The sequence below is a fragment of the Canis aureus genome, chromosome 14 (assembly GCF_053574225.1).
Source record: "Canis aureus isolate CA01 chromosome 14, VMU_Caureus_v.1.0, whole genome shotgun sequence".
Taxonomy (NCBI): Eukaryota; Metazoa; Chordata; class Mammalia; order Carnivora; family Canidae; genus Canis; species Canis aureus.
Window position 1 is genome coordinate 8,444,754 of NC_135624.1, and position 12,683 is coordinate 8,457,436.

At 35.9% G+C, this 12,683-nt stretch overlaps 1 protein-coding gene and 1 long non-coding RNA gene across 50 annotated transcripts in view; one reads left to right on the forward strand and one right to left on the reverse strand.

Moving 5' to 3' along the window:
* The window catches only part of RIMS2 (regulating synaptic membrane exocytosis 2), a 580,692-nt gene that overhangs the window by 487,594 nt on the left and 80,415 nt on the right, over positions 1 to 12,683 (forward strand). For 26 of the 49 annotated variants that reach the window (XM_077846871.1, XM_077846876.1, XM_077846877.1 and 23 more), the window contains one exon: positions 2,259 to 2,500. The exons of the other annotated variants lie outside the window; for them this stretch is intronic. In XM_077846871.1, the coding sequence (XP_077702997.1) occupies positions 2,259 to 2,500 (242 nt within the window). The remainder of the gene's footprint in view (positions 1 to 2,258; positions 2,501 to 12,683) is intronic. 49 annotated transcript variants of the gene reach the window in all.
* Positions 5,701 to 12,683, reverse strand: part of LOC144283145 (uncharacterized) — a 30,059-nt gene continuing 23,076 nt past the window's right edge. Inside the window, exons 2-3 of the long non-coding RNA XR_013351502.1 lie at positions 6,739 to 6,898; positions 5,701 to 6,029 (exon numbers count right to left, since the gene is read on the reverse strand). This is a non-coding gene — a long non-coding RNA (uncharacterized LOC144283145). The remainder of the gene's footprint in view (positions 6,030 to 6,738; positions 6,899 to 12,683) is intronic.

Sequence of the window (12,683 nt, forward strand, 5' to 3'; positions counted from 1 at the left end):
TAATGCTGACTATATTAAAGACATTATAGGCATTTTAATTTCAAAAGTTTTAAAATTTATAATTATAAATATCATTTTGATTGATACTGTTAAGTATTTATATGATACATGTTGAAGAGCTTTAGCCTTATTCTGTTGCCCATATTCCTTAATAAAAATTGCTATGATTTCAATTTATTAAATTTTTACTTTAGATCTATTATCTCTGTTCTTTACAATAAGAAGGGAAAATAGAATATTCTCACATTATAAAATATGAATCTGAGAGGCTCAGAGTAGAGCAATGAATTCTTCTAAGGAAGTCAGTTAAGTAACAGCAAAACTGGGAGTCAAGCCCATATGTTTGCCTCCAAAACTCTTTCTATTTTATGCTATTGTTGTTTATTAAATGATAGCAAAATCAAACAAACTTAAAAATGATTGATTTGGGGTTCTTGTAGAAGCATATACATTGTTCTCTCTTTTGGCCTATTTATGCCACATTTCTTCTTAAACCAGTAAGTGGGGTAAGATAGTAGAGTTTACTATATAGTTTTTTAAAGATTTTATTTATTTATTTGACAGAGGGAGAGTGAGAAGCAGGCTTCCTGCTGAGCAGGGAGCCCAGTGTGGGGCTCAATCCCTGAAGCCACTGGAATCATGACCAGAGCCAAAGGCAGATGCTTAACTGACTGAGCCACCCAGGCGCCCTTAGTTTACTGTATTTTTAAAACAAGTTTACACTAGGCCTTTCCCCTCTGAAATACTTGGAGAAAAATGTACATAAAATTAACATGTGGTCCTAGCCTTTTAGCAGATCTTACTCTAAGATAGAGTCAAAAAAAGTTTTCTTAAGAGGACCAAGAAATTGAATTACAAATAAGAGCTTACCTCAATAGGCCAGTTTTCTAATTCTCATTCTTTAATAGACATATACAGATATTTCTAGGGCTCCTGGGTGGCTCATTCGTTTAAGCGGCTATCTTCGGCTCAGTCGTGATCTCAGGATCTTGGGATGGAGCCCCACGTTACCATTACCGGGACTCCCTACTCAGCAGGGAGTCTGCTTCTGCCTCTGCCTTCCCCTCTCCCCCCAACTCAGAATCTCTTTCTCTCTCTCTCAAATAAATATATAAAATCTTTTTAAAAATATTTCTAATGTTCCTTGATTTTTTCCTTTGCTCCTATAATTATGTGTTATTCACTCATATTATCAGAACCAAATTAAAGCAGAAATTGACTCTAATCCTGAGTCAAAATGATATGTAAATAATTTTTCCTATTCCTGCAAAGCAAGCACTCTTTCAGGTTTGGGGTGCCAACTGGATAGCTTGCTTCCAGATTCTTCAACCCCCTTACAACTTCCTACCACATTCCAGTGATCACAGAAAAATCAAAGGTCCTGTCTTCAATGACTCCTGTTGGCAGTGTTAGTCTACTGACTACTGCCAAGGGGTGTAATCAGTAATCACTGCTAACACTGTCAATGGGAGTAATCAGCTGATCAGTAATTGTCATCAGTAATCAGTAATCGTTAATCGGCTTACATGCTTCATTGAGACATTGATTGCTTTCTGACCATATTGCCTAGAAAACCGACAATGAGTTTTCCTTCTTTCAAGTGAATGCCAGAGGGAAATCTTTTTCTTTACTTTTGGAATATAGACATCAATAAACATGAAATTATGTTAAGTGAAATACTTTATTTTTAAATCAAAACTAACGGAAACATCAATGTCTTTTAGAAAATTTAATTATTATTAGATAAATCTTACGAGACAAAACTTATTTTGAAGGGCCACTGTTAGCAGCGGATGCTGTAATCTGTGCTATTTTTTTGGAGTATTTTCCCACTCATGTAATTTTTTTTTTTTTTTGAAGGCAATATTAAAGAAAACTAGATAGAGGAGGACGTTTTTGGAGCGTCTTCCTTTGTTATACAGCTGCTTTACAGCATCTCTGCACTCGCAGGACAGGATATTATCCTAAATAAGCCCTACTGATTTTTGGTGAATATTTTTTTCCCTCCGTGGCCACGCAAACTGGTGCCTTCTTTGACAGCAGAAGTGAAATCATGAGCATGGGTTTTCATCGCTGCGTTAGGTTGACCCTGAATATTCAGTAAAGCCCATTCAAGACCATGGTACTCGAAAATGTGTAACTGTAAACCCTCGCGATACGTCCTGTTCGTGATTTCACGGAATGTGTCATCTAAAACCCGTTTTCTGTCTCTTCCTCTCCACTCTGGTCCTCACTCTTAACGATGCATCGGCCTACAGTGTCTTTACATCCAAAATGCAAAGCAGACAAATGGGCGTCTCCGGGAAGAACATGGCTAAAAGCACCAGCATCAGTGGAGACATGTGCTCGCTGGAGAAGGCGGACGGCAGCCAGTCCGACACGGCGGTGGGTGCCCTGGGCACGAGCGGCAAAAAGCGGCGCTCTAGCATTGGCGCCAAGATGGTGGCCATTGTTGGCCTGTCCCGGAAGAGTCGCAGCGCTTCCCAGCTCAGCCAGACGGGTAGGCCTCTCTGTGTTCCTTTGGACTTCCTACTTGAGTTGGCGTTAAAATACGCATCCTTTTCTCTTGCTCGTTCTATTGCAGTACTTAATGGAAGGTGCCATGTTCCAGAGAGACAGGGGGGTGGTCATCTAGTTAACCTCTCTGAAAAATAAAACGAGAACTTTGTTTTCCAGTGACACGTGAACGTGCTTTGCAGTGGACCGTGGCCCCTGTTCTTGGGATGCGCAGAGTGTCTGTCCTCCTCAGGGAGGAGTGCAGCTGCGGTAGCCCGGATTGCCCGCTGCTGACACTTCTGTAAAGATCTGATCTGTGAGATATTTGCTTTCTTTAGGTTCCTCAAGAGGGAACCAGCCAAATTAATTTTCATTCTCAGCAAGTTACCGTGGTGAAGATGACACCTCAGATTTTGTGTGAATAATATAGTTCTTTTATTGCTGACAGCCTAAATTCTTTTTCAGTTCGTAAGCAGCGTTTACCAGTAGTATCAATTTTCTTATTGCAGTTTTTATTTTCCTGTTAAAACTTCATGTAGCAATATTCTCCAGCAGCAGAGATGGAGGAGTTTTCTGCTGATAGTGAAGATATTCAAAGCTTTGCTACTTTAAAATTCAGTTTCTAAATCACATCTGCAAAAATAAATTAGATACAGCACTCCTACTCCTACTCAGAAAAGCCACAGTTAGCAATTAAGAAATTTGTGAGTCAAAGCGTTGTCTTTTCAAATGGTTGTTGATAATTAAACATTAAATCCTTGGTATCTTGGAAATAATAACATATCTTCTACTTAACAAACAAACAAAAGCATATAATAGTGTTTCTTTTACAGCAAAGAGATTATAGGCAAATGGGTGAATTCTTATTTATGTTTGAATTACTAGGGTTCTTGCACACAGAAATCAGGACAAAAATCTGCAACACAAAAGAATTTGAGGATACATTAATTCCTGGGCCCAACTAATCTTGTTTTTAATCTAACTATAACAGCAATTCTGGAATTTAAGCCTTAAATAATAATATTATATTGAAACAGTGATTTGATGGCTTTCGCTATATGGTGGTTGTATGCTTAATATGACTATTGATAGGAATTTTTCATTTGGTGTTTTAAAGTGTTATTTTACATTTTAATATACAAATAAAAATTTAATTCGTGGACATAGAGATCGTATTTCAATGATTTTTTTAAATCGACAGTATTTATCCATAATTAGCTATTCTATACTTACATGATAGATGTTGACCTTTTGAACTTGAGACTTTTTAATATTTCTCTAGAAATTAGAACTTCATTGCATTTTTCCCTTAAAACTTACAAATATCTGTAAGCCAAAAACTGTTCCAAAAATAAAGCCTAAAAATTAGAAAATGAAGAACCTAAAACAGACATTCATAAGTTTATATACGTTAGAGAATATATGGTGTTAAACTAAGTAATTATTTCCGCTTGTTAGGGTTTTTTGATAAATATTGGACACCTACTATGTGCCAGGGGCATGGAGAACAAAGGTGGTATTTATCATTGTAAAAATAAACATCACTGCGCTATTATGGATTTTCAGACAAGACTACTTACCTACTAAAGAGTAGAAAACTCGGCAAAATAGGATCTTTCTAAAGAATAGTGACATTTTTCTGGGTGATAACATAGCAATCACATGTAAACAATAATTGGCAAAAGGGAAACCATTTATAAAGGTCTGTTGACCAGTACACGTGGCAGCTAAGTCATCTCTGTCTTCTGCCCTATTATTTTGCATGTTCCTTTGCTTGTTAAGTGGAAACTCGCCTTTAAAGTCAACATTTCTAAAGATTAAATATGACTTACTAGGCATTGTAACTTAGCAGAAAACACATAGAAATCATAAGGAGACTCGGATTCTATTGCTTACTCTGAGTTATAGAAGATAATCAAATAAGACCTCTTTAAAAACCTGACTACTCTGAATCATAGACTGTTCATCTCAGAAATGAAAGTGACACCTCCTGCTCTAACAAGGTTTTTATAAAGACGGTGTTTTAAAATTTATAAGAAGATGCTTTGAAAACTTAAAATCACTTTGTGGTATAAGATATCAATAGTCAATTCAGCCTCACAGGGAATCAAGAGCTCTGTTTTAAACATGTTGATTTTGAGATGCCTGTTTAGACATGTCAGCACAGTTGTTATAAGATTAGTTAGATAATGAGTCTAGAGCCTCAGGTCAAGACTGAAGATATAATTTGGGAATGGTCAGCAGGTAGTATTTAAAGCCACGGCACTAGATAAGATTATTTAAGGTGGCTTGAATCAAGAAGAAAATTAAAGAGTGAGCTCTATGATATTCCAACATTGAAAAACCAGGAGAGAATTCATCAAAGAAGCCCTAAGAAAGAGCAGCCTCTAAAAAAAGAGAGAGAGAGAGAAAGAGAAGGGAAGAGAAGGAAAGAATATGGTACCTTGGTCACCAAAGGAACCATTTTAAGAAAGACGATCAGCATGTCAGGTAAGATGACAACCAAGAATTAACCGTTGGATTTGGCAAGATGAGGAATTTGGTAAACCTTGACCAACCTTGCAGTTGTGGTCAAGGCATTATGGGAGCAGGTCAAAGAAAATGGGAGGTAAAGTAGAGTCCGTGAGAATGATATCAAGAATGAAAATAAAAACATCTGATACTTATTGAGCACTTTTATGTGCTGGCATCATTCTGAGCGCTTGACATGTCAATTATTTAAACCTCACAATAATGTTATGAAGCAAGAATTCATTGCTACTATGCTCATTTTACCGAAGAGAAACCAGTGAGCAAAAGGGAATAACTTTCCCAAGATTACCCAAGTAGTGAAGGGTAGAGGTTGGGATTTGAATCCAGGCAGCATGGATCTGGAGACTTTACTCTTCTTCGTCTAGTTACAGTCTAGACCAGCATGGTTCAATACAACTTTTGGCAATGTGGACAATTTTCTGTATCTGCGCTAAGTTTGTGCTAGCTACACATGGCTGTTGGACATTTGAAAAAGGGCTACTGTGATAGAGTAATTGTATTCTTTTTTTTACATTTTTTTAAATTACTTTAAATTTGAATAAGCACATATGACTAGTGGCTATTGATTTGGATAGTACTGATAGAAACATCTCTTTCTAGGATTTTTTATTACAAAAAGGAAACAGAAATAGAACTGTAGCTTGCAGGAAATGAAGTCAAAAAAGAGTTTTGTTATTTTAATGACAGATGGGATACTCATGAAAAGAACTGAGTAGGTGACAGACTTTGGACTCAGAGCTAAAGTGAAGGTCAGCTTCCATGGCCTGTGGTCATTCAGGAATCTGTGCTCTTTTCATCTTGTAGTAATTTCTAAGCCGATGTAGGACTTTACATTTATTTACTCTAATTGTAACACTTTATAATCATTTACTTATTTGTCTATTTCCTGGCTAGTCTGTTTTTCTTATATTACGTGTCTTTCTCCATGTCTGGCATAGCTTCAAATATAGTGATCTTCAATGAAAAGCTCATGTACTTCTTTCACTGCATGATTCAGTTCTCTAGGGAAATAGAAAGAAAATTATAGAACTTATTTTTATTTTTTAATCTAAAAGACAAGAAGTTAGGCATTGCTAATATTTAGTAACCTCACCCTTGTGTTCTTGGTTGGGCTGGACGTCAGATGGCCAGTGTTGTGTGCCTTTCTGGAGGGGTTAGTTTAGTTAGCCACCAGAAAATGGGCAAGTGACTTAAAACAATCACTGAAATGAAACTGCTGATGAAATGAAACGTGAATATTGCAATTGTGCAAACAAGGTAGACCTGAAACTTTATTCCTACTCAAGCTCTTCATCAGCCACTGATGAATAGATATGGTGACTCTCTAGGACCTGACAAGAAGCTCACTGAAAAACTCTAAGTTATTGAGAAGATTCATGAAATATAGATTACATCCACTATTATTAACAATGAACCCCTTACCCTACCTTTGTACTTTATATGGTCTATGGTACGTCTTTGTGAAGTTTCTTTTCCAACTATGACATTCAAAGTGAGTATGAGAAAAGTGAATTTGGAAGCAGACCTTCAAATTGCTCACCAGCAGCCACATAATGTCAGCTGCTGTAATATATAAACCTTGAAAACTTAATGCAAAAGAATTGTATCTGTTGGGCAAAAACATTAGTCCAATGCAATTATTCCCAGTGGGCTAGTGGCCTTCACTGTGGCCAATCAGGGTTGGAGGTGGTTTTCATCTTATGACTTTACCCTCTTCTGGGAACGTGGAGCACTCTCTCTATTCAGCCAGCACACAGCAGCTCTTCAGGGGCAAGGATTGGAAATAGTAAAGTCACTTGTGCTTGTATTCCGTTGGCTATAGCTCAGTCACAAGGCTCATGCTGGAAAACAGGAAGCTGAGGAAAGTAGTCTAAGAAGTGCTCAGGAGAAAGAAGAAGCAAGTTTAATGAGCATACCAATATTTTAAAAAATTATAATGTGCATCACTTCAGACATTTTTTCTGAGAACATAAAGTCTTACTTTATCATTAAAAATAATGATTTACAAGTATTTGTTGCATTTTAATCTTTTAGAATATTTGTGTTTTATATGTTATAAAAGTATTATAGAATGTGTATTATTTATAAATAGTTTTTTACTGAAATAGAGATGATATTTTAAAAGATTTAAAACAACTGGTCTAGTATATGTAATTCCAAAAAGTTTAAAACCATTATTCTAGTATTCTAGTTCTGAGTGCTGAATCCACAGATCTATTAAAAAACATCATAATCATGAAGAATAACAGAAATGTTAAATACTAGTATTGCCTTTTCATGTTATTAGAAATCTCAAACTTACATTTTAAGCATTTTCAAAAAGAATGTGCTTTTAAACCTAAATTTAGTATATTTCTCACTTTTTTAACCAGTCTTTTTTCTTTTTTTAAGATTTTATTTATTCATGAGAGACGCAGAGAGAGACACAGGCAGAGGGAGAAGCAGGCTCCATGCAGGGAGCCCGACATGAGACTCGATCCCAGGTCTCCCGGATCAGGCCCTGGGGTAAAGGCAGCGCTAAACCGCTGAGCCACCTGGGCTGCCCTATTTCTCACTTTTTAAATGATGTTTTAGCACTTATTATACTTTTGGCCATTATTAAGTAAAGTATTGATAGTTATGCCGCTGTTCTTTGGTACTAAGTTCCAGTGGTTTAAGTATAATAGATAACATAAAGTATTTCATGTAAGTGAAAGCTCTTTTGAGCATATTATGAACTGTGGCAAAGTATTTCTATAGCAAACTGGGATGAGCAAGTAGCTAAGAAAAGTAGTTTTACTGTTAATGGAGATTAATTTTTCTTAGATTTGGATTGAATTTTATATCATTTGTTCTAAAAATAAAACTTATTTTTTTAAATTGCAGTAAAATATACATAACATAAACTTTACTACCTTAATAGTTTTCAGATGTACAGTGAAGTGACAATAAGTACCTTCACATTATTTTACAACATCCACATATCTCCAGAATGCTTTTCATCTTGCAAAGTGAAACTCTGTATCCATTAAACAACTCCCCATGACCATTCTATTTTCAGTCTCTGAATTTGACTACTGTGGGTACCTTATATAAATGGAATCATACAGTAGTTGTCCTTTTGTGACTTAGTTATTTCACTTACCATAATGTCCTTAAGACTCATTTATGCTGTAAGCATGTGTCAGAATTTATTTCCTTTTTAAGGCTAAATAATATTTCTCATGGTATGTATACACCACATTTTGTTCATCTGTCAATGGATATTTGGGTTGTTTCCACCTGTTAGCAGTTGTGAATAATGCTGCTATGAAGAACATGGATGTAAAAATATCTCTTCAAGATCCTACTTTCAATTCTTTGAGGCACATACCCACAGTGGAACTGCTGGATCTTATGGTAATTCTATTTTTAATCTTGTGAGGAACTGCCATTGTGTTTTCCATAGCAGCTGCACCGTTTGACATTCCTACCAGCAGTACACAAGAGTTCTGCTTTCTCTGCATCCCTGCCAACACTTGTTATTTTTTGATAATAGCCGTCCTAATGGCTGTGAGGTGGCATTTCATTGTAGTTTAGATTTGCATTTCCCTCATGATTAGTGATATTAAGCTTCTTTTCATGTGTTTATTGGCCATTTGTATATCTTCTTTGGAGAAATGCCTATTCAAGTATTTTGTCCATTTCCTAACTGGGTTGTTTTGTTCTTATTTTTGAGTTGAAAAAAAAATTTATAAAAGAAAAATATAAGCCTGTTTTTCAGATCCTTGAGGGTTATCTCTGTATTAATAACATGTAGTATTATTATTATTTATTTGTATTTTTCTGAATCCCAATAGGCGTATAAGTTCCTTGAGGGGAGGAACTATATCTCATGCATTTTAATATCTCTGGTACCTACAGTTATAGCTGATGTCTACTAAAGACTCAGTATTTTTTGGAATGAATGAATGCATAATTGATCTTTGTATGAAAGAAAAGGTAACATAAAACTGTGTTCCCCATATCCATTTATATCTACAAATGCAAATTATCATGCATTATCCTTTCTCAACCTAAAGATTACACTCATAATCAAATTATTCAACATTTACTAATGAATTCTTATGGTATTTTAATCATTTCCCTAAAGTACAAATGTTTATTCATCTCCAAACATTTCTTATCAACTACATTATTTGCAAGGAAGGCATTTTGTTAGGCCCTATGGAAGGCAAAACTTGACAAAGCATAGTCCCTACTCCTTTGTAGCTTTTATACTGAAGGATCTTTAAATCTACTAGAATAAATGAGTTTTAGGCTTGAGGAAATATAAAACAAGGTAGAACGCAAAAAGGACAAACAAGAGAAACAAAGGATATCCCGTAAGATGGGGTAGCAGAGTGAAGAAAATAGATTAGAGAGTTTTAGAGTTGAAATCCCAGCTCTGCTATGGACAAGTTACCTAACCTCTCTCAACTTCCCCTTACTTGGCTGCAAAAATGATGGACTCTATCTTCCTACCTTATGAGGTTGTTATGAGCACTTGTGAGAGCACTTGAAATAGTTTCCGACATATACGAAGTTCTTTATAAAATGCAGGTACTACTCTTAATACTATTATAGTACCCTTAGGGTAGCAATGGAAATGACCACTTCCAACACTGATGCCAAGGTAGCATCTAAGCCTTCAATTAGGGATAATGTTTAAACTGTGAAGATGCTGGGAACAGGGATAGACATGGGCAACAGTAGACCCAGAGATATGGAAATGCTGTTTACATATGAGCTGAGCAGAGAGTATTTGACACATAATGGGAGATGAGACTGGCAATGGAGTTTGGGACCAGATAAGAAAGAACTTAGTGTCAGGCCAGGGAGTTAGAGCCATAGAATTGGCAATAGGAAGCTATTGTAGGATTTGGAATATGGTCATGACAATCAGAGCTAGAACGATGTTGTCAATAAGAAAGTCTAGAGATCAAGAATAGGAGACAGATTTAGTAAGACAGTTTAGAGCAGAGATGATGAGGGTCTGATCAATGGTGTGTTAAGTTTTCTACTGCTGCCATAACAAATTACCACAAATTTAGCAACTTAGTGCAGATTTACCAATCTGTCAGAAATTTGGGTGAGTTTGGCCAGTTTCTTGCTCTGTGTCTCACAAGACCAAAACCAAAGTGTCATCAAGGCTGAGGTTTTATTTGAAGGGTGAAGGGAAGAGCACATTTCCAAGTTCATTCAGGTTGTTGGCAGAATTCAATGCCTAGCCTTCGAAGGACTGAGATCCCTTCTTTGATGCATGACCTCTATCATTTTCAAGCTAACAATGGCATGTTAAATATTTCTTGTCCTTCTAATGTCTCCAGATACCCATTCTGCTGCATTTCTTGTCCCCTCCAGCTAGAGAAAATTCTCTTCTTTAAAAGAATAAATAACTAGATTGGTCCAACTCAGATGATCCAGAATAATATCCCTGTTAAAATGTCTTTGCAGATTACCTTTTGCCATGTAGTGTAACATATTTAGAGAGCCCAAAAAACAGCGTATGGACATCTTTGGGGACCCTTATGCCTACCACAAATGATAACAGTAGAAGGAGATGGAAAGGTGGAGGGATTCAAGAAATATTGTAGATATGTTTTATAAAAAAATATCATTTTCTTTCTGGGAGTAAAGTAAAATAGACAAAATGTTAATCTTTGCAGTTTATACTCTCTGACCAGAATGCAAAACAGCTATAAAGAATATAGACTTTTTAAAGTAAAAAATTCAGAAAATAACTTACTGTTATTAAAGGCATCATTAACAATAGCATGAATTTGTTCATTTTAATTTTCAAAACCTTAGATATATGCATTATCATTCCCATTTGACATATCAGAAAACTGAGACTTAGAAGTTTCATTCATGGTAGATCCATTACAAAGCTGGTACTCTTTATGTAACTTCACTGTTGCTAAAAGTATGTTTTTATAATTAGTTCTTTTCATATCATTAGAAGGGAAAATTTTTTCTTTTCAAAATAAAAATTCTCAGGGAACTATTTGAATTCAATATAGGTTTTAATTTAATTGAACATAATTTTAAGATGTGAACAAAGGCCTAGGAAGTGTAAATAACGAAATCATAAAGAGTTTAATTGTAAGCTGAGAAGTACAAACTAAGGAAAAGAAGTCTTTTAATTTTATTAAAAGTAAATGTTTTAAGGTTTTTAAGCATGAGAGTATAAACAGAAATGACATTTTCAGGTAAAGGCCATTTTTAGTGAATTTCCCATACACTCTGCATAGGTATATGGAGCTACTAGGGTTTGTTTGTTTTTTTCCAAGTGAATCCCATTCCTTTTACCTACTAGGAAAATTTCCATAGACAGTTGCAGATATTTGTTGGAAATTTAATAGCGCCCTAGGTAAGTAGTATAAAATTCTACTAGGAGTAAAGTTAGCTACTTTTTCCAACTAATAGAAAAGTGTAGGAGTGTTGACTCATTGTCCCCTTGGGCTTTGAAAGCTATTTTATATTGCAGACATTGTGGAAGGAAAACACCGAGGTAGAATCCATCGTTGCTCTCTGAGGCTGCTCTACCTGGAAAAATCCTTCTTTTTATTATAAGATTTTTTTTTTTCTAAACTGACACTCTTACTACCTTAGAATATGTTAACCTTATATTGTTATTCAGTAAATTATTACTGAATTTCTGCTCCACGGCAGTCACCATGGTATGTAGTAAATGAAATCCTCTTTGTATGGTATTTGGTATTTATGTTCCAGAGGGAGAGACAGGCCCTAACAACAACAACTAAATAATTAGTCAAAATTCCAAAGCTTGCTTTGATGGAAAAGTACCAGGTGGCATGAAAGTACATCATAGCACATAACTAACCTAGTCTGGCTCATCTTTCTGCCCATCCCAGCTCTTACCAAATACTTTGCACATAGTAGAGTTTCAACAAATGGTGGTTGAATGGTATAAAATGGTATAAAACGTTAATGGTAGAAAATGTTACACTGCCCTTCTGTCTTTGTGTTTGGTTTGTTTGGCAACCTCTGCATTGTGAGTGTGGTCCACAAATCTCCTGGGGGAGGTATGTGGTCAGTGTGTTTGTATGTTTTCTGTTAAAAACAATTGAAAGTCAAATGACCTTTGGAAAAGAGATTTAAGGGGCAGCCTGGGTGGCTCAGCGGTTTAGTGCCGCCTTCACCCCAGGGCATGATCCTGGAGACCCGGGATTGAGTTCCACTTCAGGCTCCTTGCATGGGGCCTGCTTCTCCCTCTGCCTGTGTCTCTGCCTCTCTCTCTCTTTCTCTTTCTCTCTCTCTCTCTCTCTCTCTGACTCTCATGAATAAATAAATAAAATTTAAAAAAAAAAGGAAAAGAGATTTAAAAACGTTATAGGTTCTGAATTTGGATACTATGCATACAATGAGAGAGAGAAACAGTAGGTTCTAGCTTTTTAGAAGTATGCTTGATGTTGAGATAGTGGGAAAATTAATCTCGTATAGCCTTAGGCAATAAAGTTCTCCATCAATATAAAAATGTAATTTCTGTAATGAAAACCACAAAGAGTGGTTTTCTTTCTCGTTTTGTTTTTCTCCTGGTATCTGAGGATTCATTGCTTTTCACTGGAAGCTTCATTATCACTTAGAAAATGAGAGTAGGACAAGAGCTAATGAGAAGTCTGAGATAAGGTGGG